Below are 20,851 nucleotides of genomic sequence, written 5' to 3' on the forward strand. Positions count from 1 at the left end.
TGTGATCCACTCCAAGAGATAGAGGGAACACAAACACATCACAACACATACCTCCCAAATGATTCCAATGAATCGCATGTCACCCTCACACATCCTCCAAAGTCGGCATCAAATGAAACGTGTAGATGGACAATGTAGCATGCTAACGAATCGACCCACAAATATTCTCCAATACATGAAACACAATGTGGATCTATGCACGCCATGGTGAGACCCATATCAACATTCAAACTCAACCACCAAATCATATCCAGACCAAAAGGGCATAATCCAAATAGTATACACCACCTCAATCAATCAAAAACCAAGCCAACTAATAGCATAGAACTCAAAACATCATAACTTAACTTGCAAATCAAACCATAACTAGAAAACTAACCTGGAATACTAAACAAACCAAATTAACATGCCCTCCAAGGCACAACATGGCAAACCCCATATTAGTTAACTGGGCCAAGCATACTTCGAACCAACTCTAATAGACACTTTGTTTTTAGAAACATCAACAACTAAGTCTACCATTTAACCAACAAAGGACTTCCAAAAATGATAGTGCAACATACACAAATCATAAACACTATATCCAAACTGCACTCCCTAATCTTCAAATACAAGAGGAATATAAAACATTCTTCTATGAAGACATTAAAAACTCTTTCCATGTATAAATATTGTTTCCTGCATATTGAAACTTCCACTATACCATCCTTTTGGAAATATCTAAAACTTGCTCAATATCACAACATTCACTTCTTGACCTACTACAACATGCATACAACACATAGTGACATCAATGACACCACAACAACTCAAGTTCCCAACATTCTCCCCCTCGGCCATTAATTGTAACACATGTATCACCAACAACAAAAAAAGCACATCTAATCTCTCTTCCAATTTGTATCTCTCTCACTCTTTGACATCAAGGATAAAGGTCACACTACTAAACTCTCTCCCCCTTTTTAATAAGCTCTGATAACCACAACACTCATTGCTGCCCCTAAGAGTAGCCACCACATCAATCCATGAGAAAAAGATGGACTTTACAACTACCCCTAAACAAATGTAGCATTTGAATGCATCTAGTTTGAAGGAGGGCAATAACCTCCAACTTCTATTGAAGATACTCAAAGGTATCCTTTGCCAATGCCTTAGTAAAGATATATGCAATCTATTCTTTAGAAGATACATACTTCAATCTAACTTCCTTCTCTACAATCTTCTCTCTTAAGAAATGATACTGGATTGCAATGTATTTAGTCCTAAATGCATTACCAAATTCTTTGAGATATTAATAGCACTTGTATTATCACACATAATAGAATATCCTCATCATACTTCACCTTAATGTCACTAAGATTTTGCTTCATCCTACATAACCTAAGTATGGCTAAATGTTGTTGCAATGTTATTTGCTTTTTGTAGTAAATAATGATACTAGATCTCATTTCTAGCTCAACCAAGAGACCAATTTGTTCCCCAATAAAAATACACCACTACTTATACTTCTCTTGTTATTAACACATCCGACACAATCAACATTTGTATATGCTTTCAAAATGAAATCATCATCCTTCTTATGTCATAATCCATAATCTGAAGTCCCTTTCAAATATTTGAATCCCTTGTTGGCCTGTTGTCATTGATGGCATTGATGTAGTCCAATCCAACATACATAGTTATGGTTTGGTCTAGTTGTTTGCTCCGACTTATGTTTTTGGTCCGGATTTTTCGCTCTGTTAAATGTGCAGACTTTGTACACTTGTTTTGGTATTTATCTCGCACAATTTTTAGATCTAGCAAGCCATCTTAGTTTTTGGATCCGATTCTATCCAGATATGGAGGCGTATTCTACAATGTGTTTTGATTCAAGATTGTAGCTGACATCATATGAAGCTATTTTGCAGTTGTGTGTGGGTATCGGTCTCATCCCCTCTCTAATTCCTTTCCTATCTAGATATGAAGGAGGCGTATTCTACAAGGTGTTTTGATTCAAGATTGTACCCAACATCGTATGAAGCTATTTTGCAGTTGTGTGTGGGTATATCGATCTCATTCCCTCTCCGGTTGAGCCAACTTATTAAAGTTTTTTGGTGCAGATATATAATCAATAGTTTTGCAATAGATGTGTACAGTTGTTTTTTATAAGAAACTAATGTGTACATAGTGTATACGTTAAAGTTTTGTGACTGCAAATGCAAACGTATTTTAGACATTAATTTCCATGTCGTCTCCTAGGAATTTCCATCCCCCTTTGCATAATTAAATAATTATTGTAAATTATTTAATTTATTAATCATGTCATCTACAATTAAATAAATTATTTAATTTATCTCATTGTTCATTTTTTAAAATCATTCGCTCTAAAATAATTAAATATTTATTGTAAATTATTTAATTTATTAATCATGTCGTCTACAATTAAATAAATTATTTAATTTATTTGATTGTTCATTTTTTAAAATCATTTGCCTCTAAAATAAATTAAATAGTTATTTTATTTATTCTCCTACAACACATATTTGAAATGGCTAATTGCTCCCTTTGGCTACCTACCACTCACTCCCATTTCAGCACCCATCACATTTTTTGATTGAGTCAATCAATCCACCTCACTCCCAATCAATTTAGTTGATAGCATAATCACCTCTTCTAACAAATTAATCAACCCAATTGACTAATCAATCAATTCTAGTCATGTGAGTACTCATATCCCAATCAACTTGTCTCAACAATCCTCAAACATTGATCTTTCTGCTAAACTTTCAATCTCGACCATTCATCAAAATTCCATAGGTATGCATTCTTGTGCGATAATGATGTCATAATTGTGCTACAATTTTAAGAGTCACCATTCACTACATAAGGAGAAGATCAATGAAGGCACTTGCATGAGTTGAACATTTGGTTTGCATTTGAGAATTCATAATAGATTAGAGCTCATGGTTGCTTATTTGGTCTATCACAATATATTCCTCAATTTTCAGTGCAAACAACATCTATCACTAACATGTTTACTCCTAGGAATATACAACCAAGAATTTTCAATCTTGGGTATTCGCCTTTTAAGCATGTTATTAAATTATGCATTTTCCCATCCAAAATAATAGAAGATGAGGTTACCATCTATTTTTTCGACATCATGATGCCACATTCTTTGATACAACATTTGGTTATCATATTTGGTTGCATGGATATTCACTCATAATCTACAATATAGGCTTCCATTGATTATTTATAATCTTGATTCATGAGCTACATTTAGGTGGTTCATTTGGTTTATTTTTTCATGTGTTTTGTTCTTAATAATTTGTCTATCCTAAATCATTATTTTTGTAACTAGATGTATTTTGGTGTCCTAGATTAACCTGTTTTGCTTAATAGTGGGCATGAAAAGCATTTTGCATTTATAGATAGGTTTTTCAATATTATTTTTCCTTTTCTTTTTAAGTTGTTATGTCTAATTAGAAATGAAAATACCATATACAAAGTAAAAGATGGAAATCCTTTATAAGCTAAAATAAGAAAGGATCTTGCCCTTCCTTTATAAACTAAAATCTTGCCCAAAATATATATACAAAACAAACGAAATCACAATTTTAAAATTTAAGGATATTTATGTAAAGAATGCTAAACATTAACAAAAAATCTATTGAAGAGGAAAAGGGGTGTACCCGTGAAATATGATTTTTCCAAATCGAGCTGTAAAAGAAGGCTTGGCATAGTTAGGCTTTGACATCTTGACATACTTCTCAAGCTTGTGGAAACATTTTCTTAAATCATCCTTTATTTTATTTGATGTATACCTCCATGGAGGGCTCTCATTATTCATCAAGGATCTCATATCATTTGTTGCATCTAACTCAAAAAAAATTAAAATTATTAGAGCAAAATTAAAATTGCCATCCATATTGCTTGAGAAGAAAAAAGAACATGTAAAATTTATAAAACAAATGAAGCAATATCTTGAATTTTGGAACCTAAATTATTTATTTCAATGTTTAAGTATGAAACATCCTTTTAGGCACTAGCATTTAAAGAAAATATATATACATATTCAATAATGTTAATAGAATGCTTTGGAACATATATCAAATGTCATGATTATAAATGTTTAAAGTAATTACAATCTAATTCCAAAGAATAAAAATATTAAAGTAAAATGAAATTTGTTAGTGAAATAGACCTATTGAAAACTTGCATAATAGCTCTTAAATATAGAACTTACTTTTATTACTAATATTGGAACTTAATGTTATAACAAGAGACGCAATGTGTCAAGTTCCTACCAATAGTGTACTTAGTTTAGAATAGATAAAAGTAGAGATGAAAATGGAGGGAAGAGCAAGAGTGATAGATTTAGATGGAGAGGTAGAGATAGAGGGATAGATAAAAATATAGAAATAGAGATAAAGAAATATAGTTAGGGAGGAAGATAAAGGGGAAAATACAAATGTGTAGAAACAAGGACTGTGAGTAGGGGAATGGGGGTTGTAGCAATAATTATTGAAATAAATAAATGAAAATTTTAAAAGTTTTGATTTTTAATTAAAAATGACAATAACAAAAATGTTAATACATAATTACGTAAAAGAGCCTAAACTTTCATTATATATTATAATCTAATAATTATTAAAATCTTGAAAATGAAAACAATATATAATTAAAAGAAATTTAAAAATCTATATTTTAAGAAGTTCAAAATCATTTTTTTTTTTTAATTTTTAATTAAAAAATGAAATTTATTAAAAATGCCAATAGATTAATAACGAAGCCTAAAATTTAATTATGTATTTTAATTTTTTAATCTATAAAATCTTAAAAAATAAAAAAGAATATAAAAATATATATAAATATATAATAAAATCTTTATACAATTTATTTATTATTTATATATGTTATTTATAAAAATCTAAGCTTGAAAAGTTTAAAATATTTTTTTTTCAAATTTTAATTAAAAAATCAATATTATTATATTACACTTCAAAATATTTAAAAATGACATTTGTATTATATAATTTTATTATATAGTATTATATAAAATTAATAAATTAGTTTATGTTTTTATTTAATGATATAATATATAAATATTACATGAACTTATTTTAAACAAAAGAGTAAACAAAACCAAAAAAAATGCATTTAATATAATGTTTTATTATAATAAACAATAAACTAAATCATTTATTCAAAATCTATATTTTCATAAATGCTACAATTTTTAATTTCTTTTATAAACATATATAGGTAATGTATTGTGCTAACTTTTTAGATTGGAAATATTACCTAGTGTTGTCCTCGGAGTTAGAGATTTTTAGCTGTTTTTTACACAGTCAACGGTAATAAATACAGTCTTAAATTTATTATTCTTGTTTTAATTCTTGCGCTGCCAAATTCCAAATAAATCGATTAGTTCGGCCATCTAACATTTATTATTGCTAACATGTCATTTAATCTGTTAAAATATAATTTCTTAAAAACAATTGAATTTTTTGCTTATTGTTTTCAAGATAAGAAGATAGAAAAATGATATTTTTATAGTCATTTAAAAAAAAATTAAGTATTGACTATTGAATTTTTGTTCTAAAATTTTAATTCTAAATAATGATTGGTTCAATTAATACAAAAATAGAACTGAATGAATGCAATAGTATCCTACCTTAGTAGAAACTAATAAATAGATATATTTTCAACAAACTAAAAGTCAAGAAAAAAACCTTAAGTAATTTTGTCGGTCATGGCTATTTAAGTTAATTAAAAAAATAGAATTAAATTCACGTGAGATGCATAATGGCTATAATAATTTTAAAATCGATTATCATTGAAGTAGCCCAAAAATACTTTCTTCGTATTGATATAGCTACTAAAAATTAAGAAAAAGAACATAGGTGTCTAAAGGGATGCAGTGTAGTAGTAAAAGATGTATAAAGAGTGACCTCAGCTCAGGGAACCACACCACAAAAATACAACAAATAAATTGAAGGACATAGACTAAAGATTTTTCATTGTAGAACTAGTCTAGGGTAGGTGATGTTCCTAGTTACACACAAATGATCTAAAATAGAAAAAAAAAAAAAAAAGAAAACAATTTTAATGATAATTGTCATTAAGGTAGCCCTAAAATACTTCTTTCATAATGAGACAACTAATAAATTTTTCAAAACAAAATGAACATAAAAAAATATCAATACTTTAACAATTAGATGCAATGATCATTCAACCAACCCTTAATTGCTAAGGATTTAGGCTTGAAGCTATTAAATTTTATAACATTGTGAAAGGGAAAAAATCCTAAAAGTAACAGTTTTGTATTCAATTACCATTGAAATAGCCCTTAAAGATTTGTTTCCCTTTCATATAGTTGATAATTTTTATAATAAATTTGGAAATTGACAAAAAAAAAATAAAGGTTGCAAAACTTTTATAATTGATTGCCATAAGTAGCCCTAAAAGATTTGTTTCATCGGGTTTTAAATGTAAATACCAAAAAGGAAAGAAACCATTAAGCTATAAATATTTTAGAATTTAATGTCATTAAAGTAGCCTTAAAATATTTTTTTGTAGAGATTAAGTTGTTAGAGTTCAACAACAACATGAAAAGCAAGAAAAATACTGAGGCTACAACAACAAAATAACTTTTGAAATGGGCTCTCCCACTCATCTATTAGTTGTTGCAAGGATCCATGGTTCCTCTACATTTTTTGGTAGTACACTATCTGTCTTTGTCGCATACTCTATGTTGAATATTCTGAACAACTCGGAGGGGGGGTGAATCAGTTGTATATTAAAATATATTGCTTTCCCCACAAAAACAGATCCGGTAACTTAAAACTCAAATTACACAACCATGAACAAATAACAACATTAAAGAACACGCACATGAAACACCATATATAACATGGAAAACCCAAGGAGGGAAAAGCCATGGAGAATGTTAGTTCTCAATATGAAAACACCTGTTAGAGTCACACCAATTAAGGTAATTTTTACAAGATGGCTCACTACCAGAATTGCTCACTATAGGTGGGTTCCTTGCCTGGCTAAAACCACCAGAAAAAGGAGGGCTCACTGCCAAGAAAAAGAAAGAAAGAATCAACCACTAAGGCACAACTGCCACACAGTTGCAATGCTAAAATAAACATTAGGCTCACTACCACCGAAACCAAACAACATTAGCATACAATCAAATTGTCAACCACTTCGCATCAACAAAGATAGATCTTCCTTTTACAATCAACTTCCTTCTACAGATCCTTCTTATGATATTACATTACAATCATTCTTTATATAGCCGATTTCCAAAATAGATTTTCCAAGTCAACCAAGGAGATAATAAATCACAATTATAAATAGGTCGTCACTAAGCATTCCCGTGGTGGAAAGGAATGAAAAGTGGACCATACCACAAAGCAACAACATGTTATCCAAACGCCCCAATCACCGAACCAAAAGATGGAGCATCCGGGATTGACCGAACTAGGAAAGAACATGACCAAAAACACAATTTCGGAGCACATCAACACGTGCCGAATTAGAATAACAAAGATACATGCATGAAAAGCATAAATCCATAAACGCAACATGAGATCTAAAGATGTGGAGCAATATGGAGCTCTGCAAACTATGCTAGACAATCTATGAGATTTTGCCAAGATCAAAAGCTCAATGAAAAGTACAAGAGAGACAAAATAGATGATAGGAATAAACTGTATTCTATCAATATGAAAATATTGATCAACTGGATCATCAATCGTTACATACAATGAATATGAGCCTGCTTATATAGGCAAGGCTATATGGATATGTGAGCACACAAACATGACACGTGGCTCAATAAGAAACAAGGGTAGGTAGGAAATAGGTGTGGGTAGGTAGGAGAAACAATATAATATTCCACATGAGGTGGATCACCCATTGAATGTGGAATGTAACAACAAGATAAGTCCACAAAATCTGGAAATTCTCCTACACACACTATCCCAATGTGGCACAAACACCCAAGTGTCTCATATCCAAACTACTATGAAATGCATTTCCTAAGTAAACTTAAGTAAGGTGTAATAATATCCATGATGAATAATTATTTACACCAACACAATCATTATCATCACTACATAGACTTTCGGAGCACATCTTTTGGACCACCAAACATGAAAGTGGAATCTCAAGACAATCCCCAACACATCATGAATATATATAACAAATAATCATAGAACCGAGAGCAAAACCAAACACTAAAACAAAATTAGTATGTTGACATATCCGTGATGAATAATTATTTACACCAACACAATCATTATCATCACTACATAGACTTTCAGAGCACATCTTTTGGACCATCAAACATGAAAGTGGAATCTCAAGACAATCCCCAACAACATACCAACACATCATAAATATATATACAAATAATCAGAGAATCGAGAGCAAAACCAAACACTAAACCAGAATTAGTAGGTTGACATCAATGACAACCATATTGAAACATCAATCAACTTCACATTTGCAACAATCTCCCCCTTTGCCACTGATGGCAACATTCATCAACAACAAACAATTTCTCCAACAACTCACACAACAAGACTTCCCAACACTCTCCCCCTTAGAAAAAGAAACTATATCTTTCCAAACTCCTAAAACTCAAACTTCTCCCCCTTTGGCATCAAAGACAAAGGTGATCAACAACTCAACTCAAAATTCACACTTCTCCCCCTCAAAAGGAAGCCCCAAACATTATCCCAAACTGAAATGTCCATAAAATATCGTGGACTAATGCACTACTAAATGCACTTTCTTCAAACTAGGAAGGGATATGACCCCCAACATCTACCGAAAATACTCAAAAGCATCTTTGTGCAATGCCTTTGTAAAGGCATCTACAACTTGCTCTTTTGTAAGTACATATTCAAGTTTTACTTTACTGTCCAAAACTTTCTCTCTTAAGAAGTGATACTGAATAGAAATATGCTTTGTTGTGGAATGCAAAACCGAGTTCTTAGAAATATTGATTGCACTTGTATATCACACATGATTGAGACATGTTCATTAAATAACACGCCAATATCCTTCAATGTTTGTTTCATCCAAAGCACTTGAGTACAGCATGAAGCAACTACAATGTACTCAACTTCTACGATTGATAAAAATACAAAATCATGCTTCTTACTTAACCATGCAACTAGTCAAGAGCCAAGGAAAAATGCACCACCACTTGTACTCTTCTTGTCATCAACACTTCATACCTAATCTGTATTAGTATAAGCTTTCAGAGTAAATTTTGATCCTCGAGAATACCATGGTCCAAAATCTTATGTTCCTTTCAAATATCTCAATATCCTCTTTGCTGCAACACGTGTCTCTTTCAGTTCTTGCTGAAATTTGGCTGCAAGATAGACATCATACATGATATCCTGTCTTGTACCAATCAGATATAATAATCCTCCAATCATTGATTTGTACTTTCTTGCATAAGTCTAAGAAGATTTATCATTGTTAGACAGCTTCCATCTGGTAGTCATAGAAGTACATACCGGTTTGGAATTCTTCAATCCAAACTTCTTCAATAACTCTCTAGCATACTTTGACTGAGAAATGAAAATGCCTTTACTGTTTTGGTTCACTTGCAATCCAAGAAAGAAATTTAACTCACCAATCATCGACATTTCAAATTCTTTCTACATTTCACTAGCAAATTTCTTGCACATCATCATTGCCTCCAAAAATTATATCATCCACATATACAACAACAATTAAGATCTTACTTGATTCAATTTTGAAGTAAAACTTGTTATCAGCTGACCCTTTTGGAAAACCTTTATTCAGTAGATACTTATTTAATCTTCCATACCAAGCTATAGGGGCTTACTTCAATCCATACAGAGTCTTCTTCAATCTACAAACAACATTCGGATCATCTAATAACTTGAATCCTTCCAGTTGCTCGATGTAGACTTCTTCTTTCAACTCTCCATTCAGAAATGTTCACTTCACATCGATTTGATAGGCTTTGAAATCCTTATATGCTACAAAATCCAAAAACATGCTAATAGCCTCCATTCTCACAACAAGAGCATAAGTTACTTCAAAATCAATGCCTTCAGCCTGTGTGTAATCTTTACATACCAATCTTGCTTTTTTTATTACAACCTGGCCATCTTCATCCAACTTATTCTAGAACACCCCCTTTGTTCCAATAAAATTCTTGTCTATCAGTCTAGATACCAATTCTCGAGTCTGATTTTTCTCAATTTGATCCAGCTCTCCCTTCATTGCTTTCATCCAATTCTAATCTTTGCAGGCTTCTTCAATTGTCTTAGGTTTGAACTTAGAAAGTAAACCCAGAAGAACTTGCTCCTCAGTAGTTTTCTTCTTGAAATAACTCGTTTATTTTTGTCTCCTATAATTTGATTCTCAAAATGATTTTTCTACACATACCTTGGGGTTTTGAATATAGTTATTGGAGAAACCTGAGTTTCTTTCTGCTTGACTTCATCTCTATTCTTCTCTTCTTCATCAAATTCATACCTTGATTAACTTGTTTCTTTTGAAATGTTCTCATCAACCTTCACATTTGCACTTTTATCGATTTTATTCAATCTGCATATGTAACCCTTGCTCTATGTAGAAAAACCAGGAAATATACCTTCATCTGCTCTGCTATCAAAATTTCCAAGATTTTCTTCATCTCTCTAGATATAGCATGTACTTCCAAACACTTTGAAATACTTCACAGATGGGATCCTTCCATACCATAACTCATGATGTCTTCCCAAACTTCTTTCTAAATAGAACTCTATTAAAGGTATACACAACAGTGTGTATTGCTTCTCTTCAGTAAACTTTTGGTACATTTGCTTCTTTAATCATGATTCTTGTTGCCTCTTGAATAGTCATGTTCATCATTTCAACTACGCCATCTTGTTGAGGTGTTCTAGGACCTAGTAAATGTATTGTAACTTTCCATATTTCTCACAAAAAGTATCAAACTCATCAGAAATAATTTCTCCTCTATCAGATCTCAAGCATTTAATTATTCTATCTGCTTCATTCTCAACCCTAGCTTTAAATATCTTGAATTTCTCTAATGATTCTGACTTCTCTCTTAGAAATGCAACTCATCATTCTAGAATGATCATCAATTAAGAGCATCAAATACATCTCACCTTGCAAACTCTTTGTTAAAGTTGGATCACATAGCTCTATGTGTATTATATCCAGCAATCCAATAGACAATTGTTCCTTTCCTCTAAATGTTCCTTTTGTCTGCTTTCCCAGTTGACACTCTTTGCAAATACTATTATTTGGTTTAGTCAATCTTGGTAAATCTCTCTAAGTTTTTATCATATCTAATCTATACCAAATTGTCAAAATTGATATGACACATCCTCTGGTGCCATAACCAACTCTCAGTCATCTGTGATAATAAACAATGTCTTGTAGCAGCTTCCAATTGATACATGTTTCCACCTGTCTTTTTTCCCACAACAACAACAATTTCAAATATCTTTCGGATCTCATAGCCACCATCCTAAAAGATAACATTGTAGCCATTTTCGCACATCTATCCAACACTCAAGAGATTATGATGTAATCATTTCACATAGTAAACATTGTTAGTGTTATGCTTTCCATCAAAAGTAATAAAACCAATTCAAACAATCTGAGCAATATGATCATCTCCACATCTAATAGAACCACCATCATATTTTTCAAGCTTTACAAACTTACGTTTGTCACTAGTCATATGATATGAACATCCACTATCAATCAACCATGTTCATTTCTATCTTTCCTAACATGCAATGTTGAAGCAAAAGTTTCAACAATCTTAGAATTATTAGGTCCATCTTTCTCTACCATAAATAAACAATCACCATCCTCATTATCTAACTCATCATCGGAAATACCAACATCATCTCTAACATAGTAGGCTTTCTATTGAATTTTTCTTTGTTTTCCTTAAATTTGTGTTTTGATTCTCTTTCTGAACATCTAGATGCATAATGACTAATCGTTCCACATTTGAAACATTTAAGAGGTAACATACCTTTATATTTGTCGATTCCTCTATTCAGCTTTCACACAAAGTTTGCTTCTATTTCATTCAAGCTCTCATCTTCATCTGAATCTTCATCAACTTTGATGCTTTAAAGGTTGTTTCTAATTTTGCTTTGTCTCTACCAAACTTCCTCATCTTAAATGCAGTCAAGGTACCAAATAACTGTTCTCTAGAATTTTTTTATGGATCATAGATTTCCTCAATAGCTGAAATCTTGTCATTGTAACTCTCTAGTAAAGTCCAAATGATCTTTTGTATCACATCTTTCTCATCCAAGGCACCACCAAGATCTTAATCTCATTTGCAACATTGTCAACCTTCTGAAAATAGCTTGCAACTCCATTGCCTTCTTCCATTCTCAAATTCTCATATGTGCCCTTAGCAGTTTGCATCTTAGATAGGTTGACTCTTTCATCCACACTGATCAACCACTTCGCATCAACAAAGATAGATCTTCCTTTTACAATCAACTTCCTTCTACAAATCGTTGTTATGATACATTACAATCATTCTTTATATATGTCGATCTCCAAAATAGATTTTCCGAGTTGGCCAAGGAGATAATAAAACACAATTCAAAATAGGTCTTCACTAAGCATTCCCTCAGTGGAAAGGAATGAAAACTGGACCACACCGCAAAGCAACAACCTATCATCCAAACGTTGCAATCGTCGGACCAAAAGATAGAACGCCCGGGGTTAACCGAGCCAGGAAAGAACATAGCCAAACACACAATTCCGGAGCATATCAACATGTGCCAAATCATAGTAACAAAGATACATGCATTAGAAGCATAAATCTAGAAACGCAACATGAGAACTAAAGATGTGAAGCAATGCAAAGCTCTAGAAACTCTGCCAGACAACCATTATCACCACTGCATGGACTTTTGGAGCACAACTTTCAGACCACCAAAACATGAAAGTGGAATCTCAAGACAATCTCCAACAACATCCCAACACATCATGAATATATCTACAACAAATTGGAGAATCCAAAGCAAAAACAAACACTAAAACAAAATCAATGTGTTGACATCAATAACAACCATACTGAAACATCAATCAACTTCACATTTGCAACACTCTATTGTTGTTTTGTATGTCGTGGGTGTGCTTCCGGTAGTTAGGATTCATGGTTCCTCCATATCTATTGTTGGTGAGTCATTTGGATTTGTTTCATCTGCTACTATTATTTTTTCCATCACAAGTTTGCTTCTTATCACTAGTGCATTGTCTTGCATGCATTCACCTATTGTTTCCATTTCCACTTTTGCTAGTGCATGTGATGGGTTTATCTACTATCATTGTTGATATGTCAGTTGCTCCTCGCATTGCTAGTGGTGTCAAGATTTTGCTACTAGTGCCTCCCCTTTGGTGTCTACTTTTGCTATTGGTAGACATAGCTTTACTTAGGCTTCTATTCCTAGTGATTCTCACCCTTTATGGAAGAAATATTGTCTTCTTCTTTGTGCCAAATCATCCTTGGTAATGGTTTGTGGCCAAGATGTTGGGGAAAATGAGGACTTCTACAAACATAAGGATGTAGAGTGCAAATTCTTCAATATTTGGCCTTTTGCATTTTATCTTCACAAATGGGTGTTGGATTCATGGAAACCTCGTGGTGGGTAAGAGTGAGTTTTAATCATGTGCTAAAGGTCTTTCATTACCTCCTTTGCCTCTTTTGAGAATAGAATTTTTTTGTTGGGAAAGATGTGGACTTGAGGGGAGCACCATCTCCATATCAAGCCATGGTCTGAAACATTGTTTAACCCTCTTATTGAGCCAGTAAATGTGGATCCAATGTGGGTTATAGACTTTTCAACCTCCCTCTATAGTTTTGGGAGGTTTCATGTTATGAGGCCGTAGCCGACTCTATCGATCAATTCTTAAGAGTTGATGATTCTAGTTCCTACATAAGATACTCTACTTTTTCTCACATTCTAGTGGATATTGATATCTTTGAGCCTCTTCATAGGAATTTAGTTTTGATGGTTGGGGATAGGCCTTGGATTCAACCTCTTCACTATGAGGCCCTCCACTTTAGATGTCATTGATGCTTCTCCATTAGTCACATGGCTACAAATTCACGCACATCATAAGGGCTCTATTACATGGTGTAAGTGTTGGAATCCAAGAACACTGAGAAGGGGGTGAATCAGTGTACTACTGCTAAGTCTAATTCTGAATGTATTGCTTATGAACCGATTAACAGTAAATAAAATTAAAGTGCATAAACAAAATAACACATAAAGAAGCAACACCATAACACCAATATTTATACACGGAAAACCTTGCACAGGGAAAAACCATGGTGGGGTTGATACCCACAATATATATATATATATATATATATATATATATATATATATATATATATATATATATATATATATATATATATATATATATTTGATCAAGGTATACAACTATTACATGGAGGGGATTGCACATGCAATCCGGCCAATAGCCTAGAGCTCACACATGCAATCCGGCCAACAGCCTAGAGCTCACTGCTCAAATTGAAGTCTCACTAACTTACACAGCATTACATAGTTATTACAAATAAAAATAAACTTATTGATTGCATCTAACCATGCTGGATAAGTTTCGGTTTATGCTCTGTTAACCCTCTCTGTGAACTAGTTTTACGGATATTTTGTTTTGCCTTGTTCTACTATCAGTTGAGACTACGCACTAATGCTTACTCTCATTGACCAAAATGTATATAATCAATTTATGATACATTCGCAACCAAATTTGCATTGACATTCGCATTAAATCCATCGCTAAAAGATCTCCTTAAATACCCTTTTAACTTGTTGAATATGTCGGCATCAATGAAGATTGTAAACTTGTCGGTTGTCAGATCACAAGGTATATCATTCATAATCCTGATAACCATGTTGGCCTACACATGCTAACAAAAATTCCTTGAAAGAAATTATCGAGGTCACAAGATATCTTAGTTGGGTCCTATACTTAACCCGGTTCCAAAAGCACATTACTAGTACCAAAACTAGGTGGTTATTCAGCAAAGTGTATAACCGATTGTGTGTAGTGTATAGCGGTTGAACCAATCGAAACAAAATGATGAAACAATGAATCTCGATGGAAAATATTGACACCTAGAGATGAGTTGCCATCAATGACAACCCTAAATGCAATTTACCTTACAGGATGAGTGTCAATCACCAACAATCCCCCCATTTGGTATTGATGGCAACACTCGTGTGAAAAATGATACCATTCTCTGAGTCTGCTTCCCTTGACATGTAAACTCTTGCTGCTATAAACATCTGATATACTCCCCCCCGAGCTATATATACATTTTTCACTGTATTCCTCCCCCTTTGACATCAATGACAAAGCGAGGTGCCCACAAAGAATTCTATATAGATATGTACAAATACTGGTTCTATACAAGTTTCAAAATATCAGCATACATAGTTTTCAAAATTGAAAAGTATGTGTCCCAACCTTGCTTAAGAGAGTCAAGAATGGAGGTGAATCCATTCAAGTGACTGCGTAGTATTCAATTGCCTCAAATTCGATGGGATCCTCCTTCTGCATGTTTGTTATACACTCTGTCTTATGAAATAATAAGTTGTCAAGTTGGGGACCTACAAAATTCCGGAGCTTAATTGCTCTCTTTATTATGATGTCCCTTTCTTTCTCTAATTTTAAAATTTGATCCATGACCACCAAAATTGGACCTTCCAAAGAATTGGTTAGGTTTGCTGTCGGGTTATAAGAATTGGAAATTTGAATCAAATTATTTTTACAGTTTGAAATTTGCTTGTCTATGAAGGTTGTGAGCTTTGAAAAATCTAGACAAGTCTTGTAAACTTTTTCTCCTTTCGCCAATGCTACATCAATGGATTGTAAGCAGATTTGGAGTTTACCCTTCTCAAATGCAATCATTTGCAAAAATGTTTGTTTCTGGGCCTCAACAAATTTATTCTTTGCATCAGTTATTGAAAGTTTTACCAAAGAATCATAATGCTTAGGAATGAAATCAATGATCTCCTGTAATTTACCGGATGAGCTTGCGCTCTCCTGTGCCTGGAAATCAAATACTAACCAGTTCAAAACTTCAAAAGTGTGCTTAATTAATTCCTTGTCTTTTAATTCCTTCTGGGCCAATTCCTGAACAACTTGTGCCTAGAGTGTTGCAGCTGCCAAAATTTTCTCTGTCGAAGACATCTTATGATAAGGCTTGTCAAAACTGATAGAAAATTGTGGCATATCTCCTTTGGCTATGGATGATGTGTCACTTGCCGAAAGAAAAGTTTGTCACAGTGTCTTTCCCTTTGTCTGCCAGAGATTTATTTGTTGTATCCTTTATTTCTTGTGCACCAGTGGCTTCGCCACTTGGTGCCTTATTCTGTTATCGTGCTTCCTCGGCAACTTTATTATCAAAATCCTTCTCTTTATCAATATTAACCTCTGTGTCATGCACATTATCTGCCAGAGCAACCTCAATTTCAATGGACTCACTAGTCGATACAATAGTAGTCGGTAGAGTGCTAATTGGTTGATCAGTATTTACATTTTGCTCATCTGTTTTTGCTAGTTCCTTATTCCCTGGTAATTGAATATTCTAAGAATGTACAAAACTGGGACTCAATTCATATCCAAGATTCAAAAGAATCCTGACCCAAACATCAATTGTCTCTTTCTGGATTTCCTCAAATCTTTCTAACATTGAGTTATTTATCTGGTGTTTTGGATTGAATTCTGATGAACCTGTTTTATTAATTAAATCCGCTATCTCTAGTGGGGTTATTGATGGACAGAGATTGACTAATTTTGTCTCTTTTATTTGTTGGTCCAGATTTTGAGCATATAATTTTCTAGCCTCTAATCTATCATACAATTCCTTAGGCAAAATTTCCTCTAACTCAATCAATGCTTCACTAAAACAATCAAGGTATTAAAAAATAGCTTCCTCTATCTACTTCTTATCCTTATCATCAAAATCATCAAAGAATGTAGAAATATTATCCAAATTATCGTCATTAATAATTCGATCAATAATGTCTTAAGCATCTAGTTTCTTCTTACTGGTTCTCCTCTTTGCTTCCGGTTTAGGCTACTCATCAGACTTAGGCTTGCATTTATGTACAATGGTTATTTTGGGTTTCTTCTGGGGAGGCTCCTTAGCCAGTTCTTTCTGTTGCTCATCAGACTTAGGCTTGTGTTTATGTACAATGGTTATTTTGGGTTTCTTTCGGGGAGGCTCCTTAGTCGGTTCTTTTTGTTGCTCTTCCTTCTTCTCCCTTACAACCCTTGCAAAAACACCTTTTTTCCTTGGAGCTTCCTTCATTTCTTCTTTTGATCCGGTCTCCTCTAAAGAAATAGTCATATACTGCCTAGCTGCCTTCTATTTTCTCTTTACCGATTCCTTCGGCTTAGGACTGGCAAGCTCACCGGATGGTGCTTCCGGTTATTTGGATGTCTCTGTTGTCACCGGGACCACATTTAGAGTGGTCTAAGTTGCCTTCTTTGCTTCTCTTTTTTCCTTTCTCTTCTACTTCATTTCTTCTTTTCTTCAGGCTTCAAGGATTTTAACCTTTTTCTCAATTTTTGCCCTATCATTTCACTTATTAAAGTTTATGTTGCAACCTTGGTCATTTTCCTCCTTATTACCGGAGAACTTGTTCCTAGTGAACTTTTAATCCTTTCTCCTGGGTTGTGCCAATTTTTTCTTCTTTTTCATCAACATGAACTTGTAGTAGATGTTGTGCATATGCATCCAATGTGGCCTCGTCCACCTAATATCCCATCGGCATAATCCAGACTATTCTAGGTTGGATTGCCTCCATCATACACTCATCTTTATTTACCATAAAACAAATAGTATCTTTATATTTCTCTACAATTGATTCGAGAATTATATCCCTACTTTTCATTTCTTCCTGAAAGGTTTTTAAAATGCCCATAAGTTTGCCTTTTGTTCTTTATCTCCTTGGCTATCCAAAATTTGGGCTGTCTGAGTGGTTACCGGTCTATCAAAAGCCCACTGAATTTTGTCATAACCGAGAACAGTATTCAAAAAGTAGAATGCCAAACAAATAACAAAAGAATCATACAGGAAAGCATCTTTCTTGTCCTGTTTTATTTTCTTAAGGTTTGTCATTAGCTCCTTCAGCACCACACTGTACAGGTCATAGTGTGCGTCCTCCTTCACCATTTATGTGCAATAAGAATGTTATTACCGAAGACAAAGTTTGATTGCTTTGACTGGTAAACTTTGTATCCGATGACCATTGCTGCAAATTTGACATCAATATCCTTTATGTCATCAACCCTCATCGAATGACCATCGAAGGTGGCATCGGTGATTTTGCAGAGTTCGGTGTTGGAGAGTTCAAACCTAGGACCGGGTAGACCTCCAACCTTATGTAGGCAAGTGATGTTCTTGATGAGTTCATCGGTGATCTTGTAGGGCCGGTCCAACCAAATGAATTCACCATGAATGCGGCTAAGTATATATCGAACCCATTTCGCTTCATCAAAAGACAGAAAATCCATAAATTGGGTAAAACTCTTCTTCTGCAAATGGGCAAATTTCGCCTTCAACTAGTTGTCGATAATCAGATTTTTTGTGAAAATGCAGGACAATTCGTAACCTTCGAGCTCCTCGATGTCACAATGAATATATTCCCTAATGTCTTCGGTATGAAGGACACCATGGCAGACACTCGAGAACGCTCCCAACAGATCATCCAAAAGAGACTTGAAATGGTGTTTCTTGAATTCAAGGCAGGGTGGTTTTTTATTTCCACCACCAAAGGAGTATCGATATTCGATGAAGAAGCCATGATTATCAAAGGAGTATTAAATGTGGATACTATAGCTAGGGTTTCTGCAAACGAAAAATACCTCAAGTTCTTGCTTGATGATGAAATAGCTTTCGAGTGTAGATGCTTGCACAAATTCACCTTAGAACTCTTAAAATGCTCTAGAAATCACTCTTCATAATACTCGATCGTTGTTGAAGAAATGACTTAATATTTTCTCTTTTTATCGCCATTAACCCTAATTTTCCATTGTCATAAATGTTGGCAGGAAAACTAACCAAATCACATTATTTGTATATAAGTTATAATAAACGCTTAAAATCACCTGAATATCCATCTGCAATCAGAGTTCTCTGACTACAGATCTAATCTGGGGTGTTTGCATGATCTTGAATGATTTGCCTACCCATAAGGCAGAGTGCCTTAGTTACCGATTGTTCCTGCTTCCAGTGTAGGACCTAATGGCTCTACCGGTTGTTTTGTCGATTGTGTGTCTGATCTCCTAACCCATCTTTTCTCATGCTATATTTTGATATCTTCTACCTTTACATTTCCCTTCTCATTTGCATTTTCATTAGTTGTCGATGGGTTCCTACAGTAATATTTAGCAATATACCCAATTTTGTTGCATGTATAGCAGACAATATTGTTCTTCTGAATTGTTTTGTTAAACCCTTGATTTCCTTGATTTCCCTTTGATCTGCATTGGTTAGCCATATGTCCAAATCTACTACATGCATGACATCTTACATTTCCAAGACTAGTGAATGATGCATTGTTCTGATTATTCCTATTACTGCACTGACTCACTATATGACCATATTTATTGCAAACAAAGCATGTACCATTGAATTTGTAAGCATTAGGTTGTCTTACCGATGATTTCTAGTTTCGATTGTTGGCATGATTCTGCTTCTGACCGGATGATTGATCTTGTTGTGCAGTATCGGAGCTTTCTCCTTCTTCATAACCAAGATCTCTCTTATCATTAGCATCTCTCTGACTCTTCAGTAGTTCATCAAGTTTGGAAGAGTTCTTGAATTTGTCCTTGTACTCATTTGCAGTGACTAAATCATCTCTCATAATTATGACTTGTCTCTCAAGTTCTTGTTCATTGTTTCAGGATTGGATCAACTCAAGTTTCAGCATGTCATTCTCATGTATCAGTCTGTTGCATTCATCAAATCTATCCTTCAATGCTTGAGCTAGGTTTTCTTCATTCTTATTCCTGTCTTCAATCTCTTTGCATATTCTCATGGTTGGGGCTTGCATCTCATTCTTCAAGATAGTGTTCTCCTAAGTGAGTTTCTAACATCGATCCTTCATAGCATCTTCCTCATCACTATTTTGATTTTGCAATTGATCACAGAGTTCCTTCCTCTTAGCTTGAACAGCTGAAAGCTTTCCTTGTAATGAGATGATGTGTTCTCAATCTCGCATTAGTTCATTATCAACATCCTCAAGAGCAAGTTGAAGTTGTTGCTGAAGACCGGTTTCCAGTGATTCCAAATTTTGGATCTTCCTCAAGTGGTTAAACTTCTTCCGAGGAACTAAGCTCTGATACCAATTGTTGAAATCCAAGAACACTGAGAGGGAGGGGTGAATCAATGTTATACTGGTAAGTTTAATTCTAACTTATTGCTTATGAACCGGTTAACAGTAAATAAAATTAAAGTGCATAAACCAAATAACACATAAAGAAACAACGCTATAACACCAATATTTATAAGTGGAAAACCCTGCAAAGGGAAAAACCACGGTGGGGTTGATACCCACAATATCTATATACTTGAACAAGGTATACAAATATTACATGGAAGAGATTGCACATGCAATCAAGCCAACCACCTAGAGCAACTCACTTATGATTTTCATAGAAATCTCATTACTTTACCGATGTGAACATCAACTAAATACATGAGTCTTAAATATACTATCTATAATCATGAGAGATAGATTTGTAAAAACCACTACTCATAAAATATAGA

At 33.8% G+C, this 20,851-nt stretch overlaps 1 protein-coding gene across 1 annotated transcript in view; it reads right to left on the minus strand.

Moving 5' to 3' along the window:
• LOC131859183 (uncharacterized) overlaps positions 1–20,851 on the minus strand; it is an 81,986-nt gene that overhangs the window by 58,264 nt on the left and 2,871 nt on the right. Inside the window, exon 2 of the mRNA XM_059212747.1 lies at positions 3,675–3,858. Coding sequence (XP_059068730.1) covers positions 3,675–3,858 — 184 coding nt within the window. The remainder of the gene's footprint in view (positions 1–3,674; positions 3,859–20,851) is intronic.

Source organism: Cryptomeria japonica, chromosome 10 (assembly GCF_030272615.1).
Source record: "Cryptomeria japonica chromosome 10, Sugi_1.0, whole genome shotgun sequence".
Classification (NCBI taxonomy): Eukaryota; Viridiplantae; Streptophyta; class Pinopsida; order Cupressales; family Cupressaceae; genus Cryptomeria; species Cryptomeria japonica.